This window comes from Hylobates moloch, unplaced genomic scaffold (genome assembly GCF_009828535.3).
Source record: "Hylobates moloch isolate HMO894 unplaced genomic scaffold, HMol_V3 SCAFFOLD_1, whole genome shotgun sequence".
Classification (NCBI taxonomy): Eukaryota; Metazoa; Chordata; class Mammalia; order Primates; family Hylobatidae; genus Hylobates; species Hylobates moloch.
In genome coordinates, this window is record NW_026652276.1 from 78,051,696 (window position 1) to 78,067,284 (window position 15,589).

The 15,589-nt window shown below is 37.9% G+C and overlaps 1 protein-coding gene across 2 annotated transcripts in view; it reads left to right on the forward strand.

Moving 5' to 3' along the window:
- Nucleotides 1-15,589, forward strand: part of GRB14 (growth factor receptor bound protein 14) — a 127,522-nt gene that overhangs the window by 56,959 nt on the left and 54,974 nt on the right. For both annotated transcript variants that reach the window (XM_032755553.2, XM_032755554.2), the window contains one exon: nt 14,374-14,530. In XM_032755553.2, the coding sequence (XP_032611444.1) occupies nt 14,374-14,530 (157 nt within the window). The remainder of the gene's footprint in view (nt 1-14,373; nt 14,531-15,589) is intronic.

Consider the following 15,589-nt stretch of genomic DNA (forward strand, 5'->3'; position numbering starts at 1 on the left):
TCAGTAGGCAAGTGGTGTTACCATTAATAGAACCTTAGCTGTATGATTGTGAGAACTTGTTACTTTTGATCATCATCAGACCCCAATGCCCAGCACATAGAAGGCACAAAGTTGGTATCTAATTACCAATTAGTTGGATAAAAACAATTTCTGTAAAGGCAATATTGAGCTCTTTAGATACTGACCTACTATTTGCTTCCTAATATTTGTCTCTCTGTTGCTTTTCCTTTATTTTTGCCAAGTTTGTCATCTTTTGGGATGAAAAGCTATAATACTCAGGGCTTTTCATTACCTTTATCTTGCTCCAACTTGCTGTAGTGGGCAATTTGGTATACCCTTCACACAGAGTATTGCCCTTCACACAGAACAATAAAAAATAGCAGCTACAACATGTTCAGCATTGATTACACATTCACTTTAACCCTCATAAGAACCCTAAAAGCTTGGTGGCCAAACCCATTTTTGGATGAGGAAAATTGGCTTGGAGAGTTAAGTGTCTTTGCCAAAGCACCTCGCTCATAAATGACAGAGGCAGGACTGAGGGTCCAGGCCTCTGCTCCACCAAGCACAGGAGGGTGTCTCTCAGAATTGCCTGGGCGCGTGTACTGCATAGCCACTCATCACCGTGTAGCTGCAGTAATTTGTCCTCTCACCTGTAGTCTTTTCATGGGACGAATCTCACCTTTTCTGCCAATCTGCCTTTTGCTCTCCTAGTTATTTTTCCTTGCTGTGCACTCAGTTTTGCCTCAAAGACATAGTGATTCAACCATCAGTTCAGAGTTTCTTAGAGCTCAACAGGACTGTAGGGGTCTCTTGAGACTTATTCAGAAATGCTTTATTTTGCTTTCAAAAATTTATAATAATAATTGCTAACATTAGTTGAGTGCTATCAGTTTGCCAGCATTTTGCCCATTTTACAGTACGAGGAGTCTAAAACTCATGGCTAATAATAAGTTTGGGGTCTGAGATCTGATCACAGCAGATTCCAGGATCCCCTGTCCACTGTGAACACCTGGGCTGTACCCCCATGAGTACAGTTGCTGGGCATCATGATTTTGCACACTGTAATGCATGTTCCACATTTGGCAGTGAAGGCTGATTAAAAATAGCTGGGCTAATGAACGGTCTCAGACTATTGCTTGGGGCGGTCTGTAGGGCTGGCTCTCTTGGCTGTGCCCCAGAACTCTAAGCCAAATATTGAAAATAATAATCTCTTTTTGGCAGGAAAAAAAAGAAGCAAGACTTTTGGTAATTTCAGATTCTAAACCCCTAGAAAGGATAAAGATTTCCTACCCCTGTAGGATATTAAAAATGCTTGGCATTATGATAATTCTCAAAGAGGAATTCAAAATTTGTTGTGGCAAGAACAGCATTGTCAGAAAGCCTCCTAATCAGACATGCATATTTAAACGTATACATTCAGGCTTTGTTTGGGATAATACCAGGAATTATTATTTTGCAGTTTCAAAACTGAAATTAGCTTGGGTAGTTTTATCAATATTTGAAGAAAAAATTTGATATAACTGTTCGAAATCCCAGTGAAAACTTCAAGTCTGAGTTCCAGGAAAGTTTCCTGGTGAGGTGACACATAAGTATACATACATATGCCCCCAAAATCCTTCTTATTAATGTTTAATATGTATAAATCATTTATCTTAAAAATTCAAATATTTAATAATTATGAAAAAATAGATATTAACTTTGTCACAAGCTTGTGATTATATCAAACAGAAACCCCATAGTTTTAACAAGGTCGCAGTTTTCGAAACATGGTATTTTCTCTATTTGCACAAACTGAGAAATAAAGACTCCCTCTGCTGGCTACTTCAGTATTTGCAATTATTCTGGCGAGAAGCTGTGAAAAGTGAAAAAACAAAACAAAACAAAGAAAAACAGTCTTTTTTTGACACTCGAAAAGCTAGGTGCTTTGGGATATATGTACATATACATCTAATAATGTTCTAGTGTTTATTTATCTAATACTTTTATCCAAGATGTCATGTGGAAGCAGCAGCTTCAAGCAGCCTAAATACTGGACGAACAGAATGGTAAGAGTACAGCATCAGGTGGGAACCAGAAATGGGGATCTGTGGCTGGCTTGGCCAGTGACCACTTGGAGGTCCCTGAGCAGGTCAAGACTCCAGCTTCAGCTTTTTCATTTGTGAAACGGGAGGATTTCAGTGGATGTTCTCCAGGAACCCTTCTAACCTTTAGTATTTTATTATTCTAACAGTATAGATTCCATTTCTTTTACAAGACTGTGCTCTATGCATATCTTTCACTGATATAAAATACATATTTAGAAAAATGTAAACCAGTACAACCACTATGGAAAACAGTATGGAGATTCCTTAAAAAACTAAAAGTAGAACTACCATTTGACCCAGCAATCCCACTTCTGGGTATCTACCCAGAGGAAAAGAAGTCGTTATATGAAAAGATACTTGCACATTCATGTTTATAGCAGCACAATCCACAATGGCAAAATCGTGTAACCAGCCCAAGTGCCCATCAATCAACGAGTCGATAAACAAACTGGTATATTTATATGATGGAATACTACTCAGCCATAAAAAGGCATGAATTAATGGCATTTGCAGCAACCTGGATGAAATTGGAGACTATTATTCTAAGTGAAGTGACTCGGGAATAAAACATCAAACATCGTATGTTCTCACTAATATGTGAGAGCTAAGCTATGAAGATGCAAAGGCATAAGAATGATACAATGGACTTCGGGGACTTGGGGGGAAGAGAGGGAGCAGGTGAGGGATAAAAGACTGCAAATGGTGCAGTATATGCTGCTCAGGTGATGGGTGCACCAAAATCTCACAAATCGCCACTAAGGAACTTATTCATGTAACCAAACACCACCTGTACCCCAATAACTCATGGAAAAATAAAATAAAATAAGAAAATTAAATAAATAAATATTTAGAAAAATGAAGGAAAAGTAGAATTACAAAATGGGTATAAATCAGTTGTTTCCAGTGTTTGTTACTGCATGGGAATGTTAGGATCTAGAAAGTGATGTTTTGTACACTATTATATGTTTATGAAATAATACCCCGAAATGTCCTCAGAAGGTTGAACATAGCATATTTTATTGATTGAATGGTACTTTAAGTTGTAAGAAGCATCATTATTTTATATACTTCCAATAAAACTATAGCATACCATTAAGGGTAAGTTACATCCAGGTTTCAGAGAAGTTAAATGTGAAAAAAATGTGCTTTTAAAAATCATTGAAATAAGGTAGTTCCTAAAAGGGCTTCAATTGATGCCAGACAACTCAATAATTGCAATCAAGTCTGATCTGTCTTGGGCTCTAGTAAACAGTATCTTTCTCCTCCTCACGTTTTCCCTCTCTTCTGAATACTTATTCCACCCCTCCCCTACTTGTTCTTCTTTCTCACTGTGTGAACCAATTTTTAACTTTTTCACTTAGACATGTCTTATGGCTGTTCTGGGAATAAACTATTGCTTAAAAACTGAAATGAGATCTTGAAATAACATTGTGCCCGACATAAGCATGGACAGTGGTATTCTACTTTAAATATGAATTAGCATTAGCACTTGCAGAGGTTTTCTCGTTTCAAAGATGAATTAGCACTGGTATCTTGGCAGGAATTGCATGAGTATTAATAACACTGAAACTTCAGAGAACGCAGCTTTGATGAAATCATTGGAAACTTTAGTGTGGGATTTGTGATTTGAACCTCTCTTTATTATTCATATTGGATTTAGGTCTTAAAATAACATGTGTGCCTGTGTGTGTGTCTCTATGTGATAACTTAGGATATTTTCTAACTTAGTTGTTAATGTTTGCCTTCTTTTATAATGAAATTAGAGCAGTTTCTTTTGCCTTTTTTTCTGCCACATAATAGAACCAACTAAGGGCTTGAATTTCTCTTTGTCAAATTGAACCCCCACTTGGGTTGGAGTCCTTCTTTCTACCTAATAGGAAGAAAGGAGGCCCAAAGAAGGAGTACTCTTCATGGCTCTTGGCCTGAGACAAGGAGAGCGGAAAAGGTAAATAACAGAGTAGGAGGATAAAGGTGAATGGAGGGGCTTTAAGGAGATGTCATGAGCCTCTTCTTGCCTGCGGGCTGTTTTTCTGTTGGTTGGAAGCCTAGATGCGGCATGCTGCTGCAGTGTCACTGCCCCAGGCTATCTGGTGTTTGACAGTGCTAATTTCCCTTCTGTGCCAAGTTTAGGGCATTTCCAGTAGTGAGACCACACTGGGCTTCTTTAGCCTGTTGCTGGATGGGAAATTAATGCATCATAAAACCTCATCTGTGCATTTTGAATTCATATCCAGGACTCCTGGAAGCTCTCTGTGGATCGCCAGGAACACAAGTTCTCTATTTCTGAATCTTTTTATCCAGGCATGATCCTATAATTTACTGCAGAAATGTAATGTCATACAAATCTATACCAGGGCTGGGTTTTTACAGAGGTGGTGTGGAGATGATCCATCTTGCGACCTTAATGATAAGAGCCATACCTCAAAGATTGTGCAAGGACAGAAAGAGCCTTGGTCAGGGGTGACTTGATGGAACCGCCTCACCAAACCCTGAGCTGCCTGCCCTGGTTTCGAATGTGAGAAGGAAATCAACCTCAATCTGGCTAAACCACTGTAGGTAGGAATGACTTTCTGTTATTGTAGCTGAACTCTTTCCTAAGTGATTAAGTCACCATGTGGTTATTTATCCTGATTCTCTTACCACTTTGTAATCATATTCATGTAAAACTGTCATTTTTATTATTAAATAACATTTAATTTTTAAGAATTATTTCTACGTTGCCAACTTTTTAAAAAGCTACCCATCACTTGTGTATCTTCAAAAGCATCTCCTATTGTGGTGGCCCCTGGCTAGTTTGCACTGATGGAAACCAGTGTTCCACAGTACCGGGTGAAGGCACCCCCTCCTCAGGCTGCCTGGCACCCATGCTTACTTCCTGTCCTCATAACTTAGCCCTTCTGATCTCCATTTAGTGTGGTCTGATTATTCTTTCCTGAGTACTTTTCGCTCCTTTCTTCCTCAGTATGTTTGCTCATGTTTGTCCCACACAAGTGTTTTCTTACCTTCTTTCCTTATGCTTTCAGAATCCCAGATATAAAATGGCTCTCAGCAGTCACCTAAGCCACCTTTGTTCAGTCCATAAGTTTCATGAAAATTTGCCTAAATTTTCTCTTTGGTTCACATGTGTCTTTTCTCCCACAGAGGTTTTCAAACTCCGTGAGGTGTCTACACTACCATTTTGGCATTCACTAATACTGTCTCATACAGGGGTGTACATGATGGTTTCTTTCATCATTGAAGGAACCGTTTTGATTGTTGCTGTGTGCCCCACATTGTGCTCACTGCTGGGGATATGAAAAGGAGAAAACAGTGGTCCCTGATGTCATACATTGTTCTTATGGTGAAGGGCAACGCGTAGTAATTATAGTTGCACACATGCATGCATGCAACAAAGGGCCTGGACCTAAGCTGGAGGGTCTTTGGAAGCTTCCTCCCAGAAATAATGGTTCATCCTAAGATACGAGGGAGCAGAAAAAGTAGAGGGTAGGGAAACCGTGTTCTAAGCACAAGCAGTAGCATGTGCAAGGGCCCTGTGTTGAGAAGGAGCATGACTTTTTCAAGAAACAGAAAAAAATGTAGGATTGGAGTCAGAGGACAGGATTGTAGGGAATAAAGTTGAAAGGGGGTACAGGGATGTGGAATAAACCTGTTTGTGTCAATTCTTGTAATTCTGATATTGGTGACAGTATCTGTTTTAAGTAATGTCTTGTAACTAATTTAACATGTACTGTTCATGCTCAAGGAAAATGTGTTTTTGACTATCCCTTGTAAGTGGAGAGGATTGGAGGCTTTTCTTGCAACCTGATTTCTCAAAACTATATACTGTTTTTCTCTTAGTAAATATTTGACAGCTAGCAAAATAATACAGGATAGCAATAAGAAAGCAGTGGATATTCTTGAGCTGTTAGGGTCTTTTGGAGCAGTCTTTGTTTTTAAGATGCAAAATTTTAAAAACACAATTAGAGATTTGGAATAAGTAATAATGACTACATTGCTTCCCATTCCTTTTCTTTCAAGGGAACTACTGAGTTGCTTAATTCAAGATATCTAAAAATGTCTCTTGTTATCTTAGGACACTGTGTTTCTTATTTAGAAGAATGTAAAAATTCAGGACTACTCTGACCCTGATATAAAAATATTTCACATGACTTAAGTACATTGCCTATCTATTAAAAATAATAAAGACAAATATTGAAACATTATAAGCTCTTTTATAATTTTACTGTGGTTAGATGATAAACTTTCAAAGAGCTGTAGAAATAAGCTTAGCTTTAGGACACAGTTCAGAGCCAATTCCTATGAGCCTTGCTTCTTACTTTTATTTCGTATTAACTATATGTTAACTATACATATATAATTAATAGATACAATACATAAATTAATGAATTTATATTTCTGTTTAAAAATTATATATGTCTCATCATGCTAAGGTCATATTTAAACATGATATTTAAAATAAATTTAAAATAAATATCATATTTAAATTATTTTAAATCAAAGACTAATTAATTAATAGCAATTTAGTTAGGTTTAACTATTGAATTTAAAATTTCCTAAAATAGAAACTTTGACACAGAAGATAACCATAGATAACTATGCCCAAATATCTTTTTCTTTCACTTTTGCTCTTTTTTTCTTTAGCTTGCTTCATCGTATGCATTCTTACTCATTGTTTTGTGCTTAATCCATGCTCATTATTTTACCTGCTGAATGATGATTTCTCTTCTCTCTATTCTTGAAGAAACAAAGGATAAGTGGGGCAAACCTATGGCATAATTAATGACTTTCCAGTCATGACAGATCCAAAGCCCTCTTTTGCTCTGTGACATTCTCAAACGACCATTGACAACGCTGAATTATTTCAAATATTCTAGAATGAATTCACATTGAAATGATCTGGCTATCCCATGCCATCCCATTCCTTGGGGTCAGCAAGGAGGAGGAGAAAGGCTGACTGCTTAGCCTTTGCTCACTTTTTTCCTTAGTTATAGCTTTCCAAATATGTTCTTAGAATTTCAGGTGATGCAGAGAAATACTAAGTATGCTTTGGGAGCAAGGTGATACATACTGACTTGACTTTATTTTGTTTATTTATTTTTAGAAATGGCCTTTGCCTTTCATTTTAAATATTTTGTCGCTTTTAGTCTAGAGGTTTTTTTTTTCTGAAAAGTTACCATTTCTTCTTGTACTTTCACATTGTTGCGTCTAGTATTCTAAAAATGGGTTGTGTTAGTTTTTTTCATCTCTTTCCTCCACTTACTTTTTATGAAGCGCAGTCTAGGGGAGGAGTTGATGTGTAAAGTGTATAAACATGCCTTGACGGAATGTCAGCCAAAACAGAGATTTGCTTCACCCACATTCCAGCATATCCCTTCAAGCGCTGCAGTGACTACGTATTAAATTTGCATTGCTAGGTGCCATGTGCTCCTAGGGCAGTTTTTGAAGCTGTAAACTACTCCAAAGGCCAAGGTTGTTGTGATTGTCAGGATTAGAGTGACACAGAAGGGCTTTCCAACACAGGCAGTGTGTACACTCTTGGCCTTCTTTGGACGCTCTGTTTATGCTGGTGGGTTGTTATAGATAAACCCTATCAGTGCTATGTTTCTCTTGCTAGTCAGCTTTCAATCCTTTGATGGAACAAAATTTCTTCCTATTCTTCTTTAGGGTCCAGGAAGAATTTCTTCCTGTTGGCATCCAATTTCAAAAGATCTTGTAAATAAATTGATATGAATAATATACTGCTCACTCTAAAGCAAGCTGTGAATTTGGGCCACTGCACTGGAAATGTATAATATCCCTTTATTAAAGAAATGTATAATATCCCTTTATTAAATAGCATGATTATATAATGTTTAAATTTTTTTTTACCTTTTAGTATGTATAGGAAATAGAATACTAATATTTTGCTTCAGTGGTTCTTAAGAAGAGCTCTGCTATTTGTTTTTTACATGATCACAAAAGTCTTTAACTTAGTTTTAACCCATTTAGTCACGCAGTTTTTGTGATGAGTTGAATTCTTCTTAAATAGGAAAGTTTAGTGTAGTAATTCTTTGGGCAAGAGGCATATTCAACTCTACTAGAGAGTTAAGGCTTCAGTTGTCTTTTCCTTTTTCATATATATAGATATTCTTTATTGAGTCAGAGTGTTGCTCTTGTTGCCCAGGCTGGAGTGCAGTGGCGCCATCTTGGCTCACCGCAACCTCTGCCTCCTGGTTTCAAGCGATTCTCCTGCCTCAGCCTCCTGAATAGCTGGGATTACAGCCACTCCTGGCTAATATTGTATTTTTAGTAGAGAAGGGGTTTCTCCATGTTGATCAGGCTGGTCTCGAACTCCTGACCTCAGGTGATCTGCCCGCCTTGGCCTCCCAAAGTGCTGGGACTACAGGTGTGAGCCACCGCACTGGTCCTTTCATTTATTTTAAGGAGGAATAAATAGAAATTAAATGAGACTTTTTAACAAAGGCATCCCATTCATCGTATAAGGAATTTTCATAATTACAGACTATATCTAAGAGATGACAGAGATTTACTGCGTGGAATATCAACCTAAATATAATTTCATTATTCATAGATGAATGTGTATTTTGGGTAAGTGTGAGCATTAAATAGGATTTTTAAAAAATAAGGGCTTGAAATGGATTTCAAACAAAAATATTACGTTTTTCTCTCAGCAGATTTTATTCATTCTAACAATGAAATATATGCACTTATTCCAGAAATTCAAGTTGGCCTAAGCCCCTCTAAATTTGTGCATCTCAATTCTTGTCAACTTATGTCTAAATTTGCAGTGACATAGTCTGAAGAAAATAGTGGCATATCCTGATTATTTAGTCACTTTCTCATTTTATCCAACTTTACCTCTTGCTCTTTTCTAGCCCTTTTTTAAAAAAAATTGGTTTAGCCTTCAGAATGTCTCTAGTTTTTCATTTTCTTAGCTTCTCTGAAATAAGAGATAGAACATGCAAAATAAGAGGCATACTTCTGTTACCCCAGGTGATGAGAGCTTACTGTAGGAAAACATATGGGGGTAGTCAGGAGGTGCAGAGAACATTTTCAGCAACCCCTCGATCATTCTTCAGGCCCCCCCTCTCTTGGCATGGAATGTGCAGCAGGGAACAGAAACAGTGATGTTATTGCTGCATATGAAAGAGCAGTCCCAATTAAAAAAAAAAAAAAAGAAAGAAAGAAAGAGCAGTCCCAGAGTTGGTTCCTCTTGTCCTCTCAGGAGTGGTCATCTTCACATCATCTTTGGCGGAAGCACCCACCAGTGTTTAGTCCAGGCAGTTGTAAGCACAGCAGCATGCCTCAGAATTCCATCAGTTGTCTAGTATAGATGCAGATACTGAAGATATATCCTTAAGAGCAGTAGCCTCCCAAGATGCAAACTTGAGAAACACTGAGACTCCAAATAGACCTTGACATCATAGTGAATGACATGTATTTACCAAAATTTGAATTAAGTGAAAATTCAGAGAGAATAGCATCTGATTTTGACAGTGTGTTTTTATGACCTTTTTCATATGACTTGGTATCAGACTAAATGACTTCAAAAAGTCAGAACTGCCATATTGAGTCAGTTCCTACCTAGGAATTTGTATGATGAGAAAGTATATGTCTCTTACTCATTGAGAATATTTTTAATTTCCTGAGCATAAAAATGGTAATTAATTATATACTCAAAGGCAGAAAATACTTTTCTATTAAAATTTGCCATTATATAGAGTACCTACCATATACAACGCACTGTGATAGGCTTTGTAAGTGGTACAAAGTTCCCTCTCGCTCCACATATCTGTATTAAGTCATGTATCACCCTGGGGTAGGTTCCTGTGATACAATGATAAATGATGAATAAAGAGAGACTTTTCTTAAAAGAGTTTTCACTAGGAGAGTGATACAGTTTGGATATTTGTCCTCTCCAAATCTCATGTTGAAATTTGTTCCCCAGTGTTGGAGGTGGAGCTTAGCAGGAGGTGTTTGAGTCATGGGGACAGATTCCTCATGAATGTCCTGGTGCCATGTTCATGGGATTGAGTGAGTTCTCACTCTTAGTTCCGAAGAGATCTGTTTGTTAAAAAGCATCTTACACCTCCCTCCCCTCCCTCTTGCTTTCTCTCTTGCCTTCTTTCTTGCCATGTGACACCCTTGCTCCCCCTTTGTCTGCTGACGTGACTGTAAGCATCCTGAGGTCCTTACCAGAAGCAGGTGCCAGCACCATCCTTCTTTTCCAGCCTGCAGAACCATGAGCCAAATAAACCTCTTTTCTTTATAAATTACCCAGCCTCAGATATTCCTTAATATCAGCACAAAACAGTCTAAGACACATAGATGGGGAGAAAGACATGCAAACAAAAAGTTACAAAATAAGAGCACATAAAAGAGGCACATTATGAACCCTTGGACAGTCAGGGAAGACTTTCTGGAGCAAGTGCGATTGGAACTGGGGCCAAATTTAAGTGGAAGTTTGCCAGAGAAAGCATGTTGTTTGTGAGTGGAGCACTGAAATTTCTTCCAGGTAGAAGGAATCACACGTGCAACTAAGAAAGAATGGTTGCAAGTGTTTGTCTTGTTTGGTTTGGATCACATAGTGATCTATTCCATAGGACACTAATCCTATTTATAGGGGCCCCACCTGCATAATGTAATTACCTCCCAAAGGCCCCACTTCCAGATACCATCATCTGGGACTAGGGATTCAACATGTGAATTTTGGAGGGTACAAACGTTCAGTCTATTGCTCATGACTTACTCTGTGTGGGCCCCATTTGCCCACAGTTGCTCTTGTAGTAACAGTAGCAGCTCCAGCCTACATTTTTCCAGGCTTAGGTCCAGTAGAAAAGGAAGTGTACTCCAAGGTTATGTGAACATATATCTAAATTGGCTCTAACTGCTTCTGATTAAGTCACATGCTCATCTGTTAAATAATCGCTGTTGTCTGCGTACTGATTGGTCAATATAGGAAACATCTTCCACCCTGGAGCTGAGGTGATGGTGCACTGATAAACTGGCTCTAAAAATAAAAATTTTAAAAAGACCTTATATGTAGAAACCAGTATATATAGTACACTGGTTTCTATCATATAAATACTTCCATCATGGCTGATTTTAAGATGCCTGGCTTTTAGAGCTCCTGAATGTTTAATAGTCAGCTCTTGCAAGCCAGTTCCAGCAGCTCCAGCAAACTATCACTGAGTTGAAGGTGGAGCTACCAGAGCACAGAATCTGCTGGTGAGGGAGGGAGTGGTACTCTAAAAGGAAATTATCTATCTATGTATCAGAAGAGGAGTAGGCAACTGGTAGACAAAGCCAAGTAATTTTGCACTGTACCACTGAAGAATTTTTAAGTGTTCTTATACCATTTTCTTGAATAACATTTTTAAGGCCCATATAATATTCCATTCTGTGAAAATACTGTAGTTTGCAATTTTTTTATTGTTGGATATTTAGGTCAATAGAATGACACATAATGCTTTGCTGGACATGTCAATGTCTGAAGCCATTTTCCATATTTAGGTCAGATATTTGAGATAGTTTGCTTAAGAAAAATTGCTGGGTCAAAGGAATAGACCATTTAATACTTTTGATAAATATTCTCCAATAGATGTACAAAATAGTTTTACCACTTTATATCATTGTGAGAGAGCAACTATTTCATTGCACTGTCATTAAGTATAATTTTTAAAAGATAGGACAGAATTGATATATCATTTTAATTTATAACAGCTGCTGTAATAGATAAATCCTAATTCGCAGTGAGTTAACAGAATAGAAGTTTATTTCTTGCTCATGTCAGAGTCTTATATGGGTTTTCATAGTTAGGCATCTTCTATCTGGTTATTTAGGAACAAAGGCTCATTCTGTCCTATGGCTTTCCTTTCCTCTAGGCCTTTGTAGTCATTCTGTTCAGTGGGAGAATGGCAAAAAGCAATGGAGGACAATGTATAGGAGGTTTTCACGGGCCAGGAAGTGTAACATTCTATATGCTTACATTCCATTGACTAAAATTCAATTCTTTGGCCACAACTAATTGCAAGGGAGAAAAGAGAAAGGATTTGGTGAACATCTGGCCAGTTTTTATTCAAATATTCATACCTGAGATGGAGAAATCTTTTCATAAAGTCTGATTCTATTCCCTCCTTGTACTACTTGAGTATATCTGCAATAAATCCCCCATGTTACTAGGGTTGTTTACAGAATTTAAATATAGAATATGACATTTTATTTTACTTTTAGATGGAGTCTCACTGTGTCACCTAGGCTGGAGTGCAGTGGCACGATCCTGGCTCACTGCAACCTCCGCCTCCCAGGTTCAAGTGATTCTTGTGCCTCAGCCTCCCAATTAGCTGGAATTACAGGTGTGTACCACCACACCCAGCTAATTTTTTATATTTTTAGTGAAGATGGGGTTTTGTCATGTTGCCCAGGCTGGTCTTGAACTCCTGACCTCATGTGATCCACCTGCCTAAACTTCCCAAAGTGGTGAGATTACAGATGTGAGCCACTGTGCCCAGCTATAATACTGATAAGAGGTACATAGCTTTTTCATAGACCAAAGTGGTGGGGAAGTAATACTAAATAGTTATTGAATGACCTTTAGTTTAGACACTGAAGAGAATGAAAGTTGTTGGACAAAGTAACTTTGACACATAAACAAGTCTTGGATAAGTAACATTCATTCAATGTATAAGAAAATTAAATATAGAAGACACTGTATAGGGAATTATAACTGACTAATGTTTGCTGACTTACTAGAATGATATTTTAATAAAATATTTTAATAAAAAGGCTACCTGTGGAGAGGGAAAAAGTATTTGCAAACCATATGTAATTATAAGGGTTAATATCCAAAATTTATAAATAACTCATACAACTCAATATCAGAAAAACAAATAACCCAATTAAAAATGAGCAAAGGACTGGGTGCAGTGGCTCATACCTGTAACCTTAGCACTTTGGGAGGCTGAGGCAGATCACCTGAGGTCAGGAGTTCGAGACCAGCCTGACCAACATGGTGAAAACCCGTCTCTACTAAAAAAAAAATACAAAATTAGCTGGGCTTGGTGGTGCATGCCTGTAATCCCAGCTACTCAGGAGGCTGAGAGAGGAGAATCATTTGAATCTGGGAGGTGGAGGCTGCAGTGAGCCGAAATCGCACCATTGCACTCCAGCCTGTGCAACGTGAGTGAAAGAATGAAACTCCTAAAAAAAAAAAAGAGCAAAGGGCCTGAATAGATATTTTTCCAAAGAAGACATAAAAATGGCTAACAGGTATATGAAAAGGTGGTCAACATCACCAGTCATCAGGTAAATGCAAATCAAAACCACTATGAGATATCACCTCATACCCATTAGGATGGCCGTTATCAAAAAGAAAAGAGATACCAAGTATTAGTGAAAGTGTAGGAAAAAGGGAACGCTAGTACATTGTTGGTGAGAATGTGGATTGATACAGTCATTCTGAAAAACAGTATGGATATTTGTAAAGAAATTAAAAATAGAACTGCCATATATGACCCAGCAATCCCTCTCTTGGAAATATACCTAAAGGAGTTTAAGTCAGCATGTCACAGAGATGCCTGCACTCCCATGTTCATTGCAGCATTATTTACAATAGCTAAGATATGGAAACAACTTAAGTACCATGTCCCATTGATGGGTGTATATTTGAGCATATATACATAATTTATAGTATATTTGCATTACACACACACACACACATACAGATACACGCAATGAAATACTATTCAGCCTTAAAAAATAATATGCTGCCATTTGCTAGAGCATGGATGAACCCAGAGGACATTGTGCTTAGTGAAATAAGTCCTTCTTTCTTTTCTAACAGAAGGAAAATAGTGCATGATCTCAGATGTGCAGTCTAAAAATAAGTCAAATATGCAGAGATAGAGAACAAAACAGTGGTTACCAAGGGCAGTGGTGGGGTGGAGGGAAATGAGGAGATGTAGATCAAGGATACAAAGTGGCAGATGTGTGGGATGAACACATCTAGAGCTCTAATGCACAACATGAGAACTATGATTCATAACAGTGTATTGAATTTGGAATTTTGAGAAATGAGTAGATTTTAGCTGCCTTGCCACACTTGCAAGAAAATGGGTAGCTATGTGAGGTGATAGACATGTTAATTTGTTTTACTATATAACCATTTTGCTATTTATTTATATATATCTCATAACATCATGTTGTATACTTTAAATATATACAATAAAATTTATTAAAAACACAAACAGGAATATTTTAGGTCTTTTTCTTGTTTCTACCTACACAGGTGATTAAAGTATACAGTGAAGATGAAACCAGCAGGGCTTTAGATGTACCCAGTGACATAACGGCTCGAGATGTTTGTCAGCTGTTGATCCTGAAGAATCATTACATTGATGACCACAGCTGGACCCTTTTTGAGCACCTGCCTCACATAGGTGTAGGTAAGGATACAGAGTTATTGTCTCACATCATTGCTTTTCTATTGCTCGTTCAGCTCCCTCTTGAACACCAATAATTCTTAGATTTGGTCTTTTGAGATAATTTTCTATATCTTGTAGGTGATCTCAGTTCCTTTTCATTCTTTTTTCTTTTTTTCCTTCTGATCATGTATTTTCAGATAGCCAACTCATTGATGTTTTCTTCTGCTTGATCCATTCTGCTGTTGAGAGCCTCTAATGAATTTTTCAGTTCAGAGAATGTATTTCTCAGGTTCACAATTTGTTGTATTTTTTAAAAAATTCAATCTCATTGCTAAATTTATCTTATAAATATCTGAATTGATTTTATCAATTTCATCCTGGCAGTCACTGAATTTCCTTAAAGGTGCTATTTAAAATTCTTGGTCAGAGCTCACATATCGCTGTCTTGCTGAGGTCACTTACTGGTTCCTTGTGTCTGTTTAGAGAGATTGCGGTTCCCTGTTCACTGTTGTTTTTAATGGATGTGTGTCTACATCTTGGCACTGAAGGATTAGTTATTTATTGGAGCCTTCTTTACCTGGCTTCTTTTGTTCTTTATCGGATATATTCCTTAGAGGTTTTTGCCCATAGGTCGTTGCCTTCTTTTTGGCTCTAGGTGGTGCTTTAAACCTAGGTTCGCCTTGGCTCTAGTAAAGGTCAGAGCACTGCACTTTCCAAATGGGAGAGGTTCCCAAAGGGGATATCCCAACAGTGCGGGACAGCTGGCTAGGGACCCATGGCCAGGGGACCTGTGGGATGAACCTCCTACCGTGTGGTGCTGCTGAACAGCCACTCTGATTTGGTTTCTCCTTTGGCTGGGTTGCAGAGCAGAGTTTCTGGGGCTGAGAATGGTTGTCCTGCCCCCTTTTATGTCTCTGCCTGTCCTCAGGCAATCAAGCAATCAGGATGCTTCCTATGATTTCTCTCATCAAGCAATCACGATGCTTCCTATGATTAAGACAGAGACAGATCTCCTGTCAGGGAACCCAAGATGGGGTAGGAGGTTGTCCACCTTAATGTCACTTTTTCTGGTGTAAACAC